Source organism: Raphanus sativus, unplaced genomic scaffold (genome assembly GCF_000801105.2).
Source record: "Raphanus sativus cultivar WK10039 unplaced genomic scaffold, ASM80110v3 Scaffold3270, whole genome shotgun sequence".
Taxonomy (NCBI): Eukaryota; Viridiplantae; Streptophyta; class Magnoliopsida; order Brassicales; family Brassicaceae; genus Raphanus; species Raphanus sativus.
Window position 1 is genome coordinate 5,001 of NW_026618576.1, and position 6,648 is coordinate 11,648.

At 28.4% G+C, this 6,648-nt stretch overlaps 1 protein-coding gene across 1 annotated transcript; it reads left to right on the forward strand.

Moving 5' to 3' along the window:
• Positions 1 to 3,062: 3,062 nt before the first annotated feature.
• LOC130506467 (agamous-like MADS-box protein AGL80) lies at positions 3,063 to 6,116 on the forward strand (the record flags this gene model as incomplete). The annotated part of the gene is made up of 3 exons (XM_057001119.1): positions 3,063 to 3,208; positions 4,492 to 4,739; positions 6,019 to 6,116. Coding segments are annotated over exons 1-3 (492 nt in total), but the record flags the coding sequence as incomplete, so codon positions are not given.
• Between the last annotated feature and the right edge of the window lie 532 nt (positions 6,117 to 6,648).

Here is a 6,648-nt window from a genome sequence, read left to right on the forward strand (position 1 = left end):
TTATTTGTATTTTATTTGTATTTTTATTTTATTTATTTTTTTTTTTTATTTTTTTTTTTTTGTTTGGGTTTTAATTTAAATGGGTACTTTAAAACAAATCATTGCAAATATTTGGGACAACTTCTAAGATTTGGTTTTCAATAATATTTTTATCGACAAATATAATGAGGACTGAATTATAATTATTGAAACATTCAATAATATTACCGGCCGATAAAAATGTGATTAATATATTTGTCGACTATTCAGTCATATATAGATAATTTAACTCAATAGTCCACAAAAATATTAATCACATCTTTATTGGCAGGTGATTATTCTTTCTGTTTTTTTACTTCATAAATCTATATATATATATATCCCTACTTAAAAAGATAAATTTTTCATAGCCCTCCATCACTATATAAGACACACACATCCCTGAACTCAAAACACAGCACACACTACACAAAGTAATAAACAACAAAACACCATGACGAGAAGGAAGGTGAAACTTGCTTTCATCGTCAATAACTCCTCGAGAAAAACAACCTACAAAAAAAGGAGGAGGGGCTTGCTCAAAAAAGCGCATGAGATATTCACTTTATGTGGGATTAATGCCGGAGCTATCATTTACAGTCCCTACGATCCTACCCCTGAGGTGTGGCCCTCCGTTGATGGTATGAACCAAGTGATTACTACTTTTCGGAACTTGCCGGAAATTGACCGGCACAATAATAGGTTCAATCAACAGGAGTTTGTCCAACAGAGGATAACCAAAGCCGATAAACTTCTGCTTAAGAAGAAGAAGGACAACAGGGAGGTTAACCTCACGGAAGATATGTATCGATTTCTTCAGATTGGACAGTTTAACTATTCCAGCCGGGGTCATAATAACCTGCTCTAGCCAGGGATCTTAACGATCTAGGTTATCTTGTTGACCAGTATCTTAACAGTCTTAATCGCAGGATTCAGATTTTAGAAGGAGGCTCGGATGTGGAGATCGGTGAATCTTTATAGACTGGAAATTAATATTTTTTTTTCGTTTTTACTAGTCATAAATCTAAAATATATTCTCAACTTAAAAAGATATATTTTCTTTTGTTCATTATTTATAATAAAAATCTGATTTATTTGTTTTATTGTATTATACCTTATGCAATAAGTTCATATAAACCTTTTTATTTTTTCTCTATTTTTTCTTTTAATCTTAATTTTATTTTAATTTTATTTTAGTTTATTTTATTTTATTTATTATTTTTTATATTAATTATTATTATTTTTTTGTTTCGTTTTGTTTTATTTTATTTTTACTTTAATTTTTATTTAATTTTATTATTTTTATTTTTAGGGTCATATAAACTGTATTTGCAAAAATTTATATGGTTACTTTAAAACAAATCATTGCAAATATTGGGACAACTTCTAAGATTTGGTTTTTCAATAATATTTTTATCGACAAATATAATGAGGACTGAATTATAACTTATTGAAACATTCAATAATATTACCGGCCGATAAAAATGTGATTAATATATTTGTCGACTATTCAGTCATATATAGATAATTTAACTCAATAGTCCACAAAAATATTAATCACATCTTTATTGGCAGGTGATTATTCTTTCTGTTTTTTTTTTTCTTCATAAATCTATATATATTCCCTACTTAAAAAGAAATTTTTTCATAGCCCTCCATCACTATATAAGACACACACATCCCTGAACTCAAAAACAACACACACTACACAAAGTAATAAACACAACAAACACACAACAACACCATGACGAGAAGGAAGGTGAAACTTGCTTTCATCGTCAATAACTCCTCGAGAAAAACAACCTACAAAAAAAGGAAGAGGGGCTTGCTCAAAAAAGCGCATGAGATATTCACTTTATGTGGGATTAATGTGGGGCTATCATTTACAGTCCCTACGATCCTACCCCTGAGGTGTGCCCTCCGTTGAGGTATGAACCAAGTGATTACTACTTTTTCGGAACTTGCCGGAAATTGACCGGCACAATAATATGGTCAATCAACAGGAGTTTGTCCAACAGAGGATAACCAAAGCCGATAAACTTCTGCTTAAGAAGAAGAAGGACAACAGGGAGGTTAACCTCACGGAAGATATGTATCGATTTCTTCAGATTGGACATGTAACTATTCCAGCCGGGGGTCATAATAAACCTGCTCTAGCCAGGGATCTTAACGATCTAGGTTATCTTGTTGACGAGTATCTTAACAGTCTTAATCGCAGGATTCAGATTTTAAAAGGAGCTCGGATGTGGAGATCGGTGAATCTTTATAGACTGGAAATTAATATTTTTTTTTTCGTTTTTACTAGTAATAAATCTAAAATATATTATCAACTAAAAGATATATTTTCTTTTGTTTCATTATTTATAAAAAAAAATCTGATTTTTTATTGTATTATACTTGATTCAATAAGTTCATATAAACTTTTTATTTTTTCTCTATAATTTCTTTTATCATATTTTATTTTATTTTTATTTTATTTTAATTTATTTTATTTTATTTTTATATTTATTTTTTATTTTGTATTTTATTTGTATTTGTATTTTTTTTTTTTTTTTTTTTTTTTGTTTTGTTTTGTTTTATTTTATTTTTTTACTTTTATTTTTATTTAATTTGATTATTTTTTATTTTTAGGGTCATATAAACTGTATTTGCAAAATTTATATGATTACTTTAAAACAAATCATTGCAAATATTTGGGACAACTTCTAAGATTTGATTTTCAATAATATTTTTTATCGACAAATATAATGAGGACTGAATTATAACTATTGAAAAATTCAATAATATTACCGGCCGATAAAAATGTGATTAATATATTTGTCGACTATTCAGTCATATATTGATAATTTAACTCAATAGTCCACAAAAATATTAATCACATCTTTATTGCAGGTGATTATTCTTTCTGTTTTTTACTTCATAATTTATATATATTCCGTACTTAAAAAGATAAATTTTTCATAGCCTTCCATCACTATATAAGACACACATCCCTGAACTCAAACACACACACACTACACAAAGTAATAAACACAACAAACACCATGACGAGAAGGAAGGTGAAACTTGCTTTCATCGTCAATAACTCCTCGAGAAAAACAACCTACAAAAAAAGGAAGAGGGGCTTGCTCAAAAAAGCGCATGAGATACTCACTTTATGTGGGATTTATGCCGGGGCTATCATTTACAGGCCCTCCGTTGAGGGTAGGAACTTGCCAGAAATTGGACCGGCAAAATAATTTGGTCAATCAACAGGAGTTTGTCCAACAGAGGATAACCAAAGCCGATAAACTTCTGCTCTAAGAAGAAGAAGGACAACAGGGAGGTTAACCTCACGGAAGATATGTATTGATTTCTTCAGATTGGACAGTTAACTATTCCAGCCGGGGATCATAATATTCCTGCTCTAGCCAGGGATCTTAACGATCTAGGTTATCTTGTTGACCAGTATCTTAACAGTCTTAATCGCAGGATTCAGATTTTAGAAGGAGGCTCGGATGTGGAGATGGGTGAATCTTTATAGACTGGAAATTAATATTTTTTTTTTGTTTTTACTAGTCATAAATCTAAAATATATTCTCAACTTAAAAGATATATTTTCTTTTGTTTCATTTTTATAATATAAAAAATCTAATTTATTTGTTTTATTGTATTATACTTATGGAATAAGTTCATATAAACCTTTTTATTTTTTTCTCTATAATTTCTTTTATCTTATTTTTTTTTATTTTATTTATTTTAATTTTATATTATTTTATTTTTTTTTTTTATTTTATTTTTTATTTTATTTATTTTATTTGTATTTTTTTTATTTATTTATTTTTATTTTATTTTTTTTTTTTATTTTATTTTTTTTTTGTTTTGTTTTATTTTATTTTTATTTAATTTTATTATTTTTTTTTATTTTTAGGGTCATATAAACTATATTTGCAAAAATTATGGTTACTTTAAAACAAATCATTGCAAATATTTGGGACAACTTCTAAGATTTGGTTTTCAATAATATTTTTATCGACAAATATAATGAGGACTGAATTATAACTATTGAAACATTCAATAATATTACCGGCCGATAAAAATGTGATTAATATATTTGTCGACTATTCAGTCATATATAGATAATTTAGCTCAATAGTCCACAAAAATATTAATCATTCTTTATTGGCAGGTGATTATTCTTTCTGTTTTTTTTACTTCATAAATCTATATATATATTCCTACTTAGAAAGATAAATTTTTCATAGCCCTCCATCACTATATAAGACACACACATCCCTGAACTCAAAACACAGCGCACACTACACAAAGTATTAAACACAACAAACACCATGACGAGAAGGAAGGTGAAACTTGCTTTCATCGTCAATAACTCCTCGAGAAAAACAACCTACAAAAAAGGAAGAAGGGCTTGCTCAAAAAAGCGCATGAGATATTCACTTTATGTGGGATTAATGCCGGAGCTATCATTTACAGTCCCTACGATCCTACCCCTGAGGTGTGGCCCACTGTTGAGGGTATGAAACAAGTGATTACTACTTTTCGGAACTTGCCGGAAATTGACCGGCACAATAATATGTTCAATCAACAGGAGTTTGTCCAACAGAGGATAACCAAAGCCGATAAACTTCTGCTTAAGAAGAAGAAGGACAACAGGGAGGTTAATCTCACGGAAGATATGTATCGATTTCTTCAGATTGGACAGTTAACTATTCCAGCCGGGGGTCATACTAACCTGCTCTAGCCAGGGATCTTAACGATCTAGGTTATCTTGTTGACCAGTATCTTAACTGTTTTAATCGCAGGATTCTGATTTTAGAAGGAGGCTCGGATGTGGAGATCGGTGAATCTTTATAGACTGGAAATTAATATTTTTTTTTGTTTTTACTAGTCATAAATCTAAAATATATTCTCAACTTAAAAATATATATTTTCTTTTGTTTCATTATTTATAATAAAAATCTGATTTATTTGTTTTGTTGTATTATACCTTATTCAATAAGTTCATATAAACCTTTTTATTTTTTCTCTATAATTTCTTTTATCGTATTTTATTTTTATTTTATTTGAATTTTTTTTTTATTATTTTAGTTTATTTTATTTTTTATTTTATTTTATTTTTATTTGTATTTTATTTGTATTTTTATTTTATTTTATTTTTTATTTTTACTTTTTTGTGTTTTGTTTTGTTTTATTTTATGGTTACTTTAAAACAAATCATTGCAAATATTTGGGACAACTTCTAAGATTTGGTTTTCAATAATATTTTTATCGACAAATATAATGAGGACTGAATTATAATTATTGAAACATTCAATAATATTACCGGCCGATAAAAATGTGATTAATATATTTGTCGACTATTCAGTCATATATATATAATTTAACTCAATAGTCCACAAAAATATTAATCACATCTTTATTGGCAGGTGATTATTCTTTCTGTTTTTTTTACTTCATAAATCTATATATATATTCCTTACTTAAAAAGATAAATTTTTCATAGCCCTCCATCACTATATAAGACACACACATCCCTGAACTCAAAACACAGCACACACTACACAAAGTAATAAACACAACAAACACCATGACGAGAAGGAAGGTGAAACTTGCTTTCATCGTCAATAACTCCTCGAGAAAAACAACCTACAAAAAAAGGAGAGGGGCTTGCTCAAAAAAGCGCATGAGATATTCACTTTATGTGGGATTAATGCCGGAGCTATCATTTACAGTCCCTACGATCCTACCCCTGAGGTGTGGCCCTCCGTTGATGGTATGAACCAAGTGATTACTACTTTTCGGAACTTGCCGGAAATTGACCGGCACAATAATAGGTTCAATCAACAGGAGTTTGTCCAAAGAGGATAACCAAAGCCGATAAACTTCTGCTTAAGAAGAAGAAGGACAACAGGGAGGTTAACCTCACGGAAGATATGTATCGATTTCTTCATATTGGACATTTAACTATTCCAGCCGGGGGTCATAATATACCTGCTCTAGCCAGGGATCTTAACGATCTAGGTTATCTTGTTGACCAGTATCTTAACAGTCTTAATCGCAGGATTCAGATTTTAAAAGGAGGCTCGGATGTGGAGATCGGTGAATCTTTATAGACTGGAAATTAATATTTTTTTTTGTTTTACTAGTCATAAATCTAAAATATATTCTCAACTTAAAAAGATATATTTTTTTTGTTTCATTATTTATAATAAAAATCTGATTTATTTGTTTTATTGTAATATACCTTATGCAATAAGTTCATATAAACCTTTTTATTTTTTCTCTATTTTTTTCTTTTATTTTATTTTATTTTTAATTTTATTTTAGTTATTTTATTTTAAATTTAATTTTTATATTATTATTATTATTTTTTTTGTTTTTGTTTCGTTTTATTTATTTCTACTTTATTTTTATTTAATTTTAATTATTTTTTATTTTAGGGTCATATAAACTGTATTTGCAAAATTATATGGTTACTTTAAAACAAATCATTGCAAATATTTGGGACAACTTCTAAGATTTGGTTTTCAATAAATATTTTTATCGACAAATATAATGAGGACTGAATTATACTTATTGAAACATTCAATAATATTACCGGCCGATAAAAATGTGATTAATATATTTGTC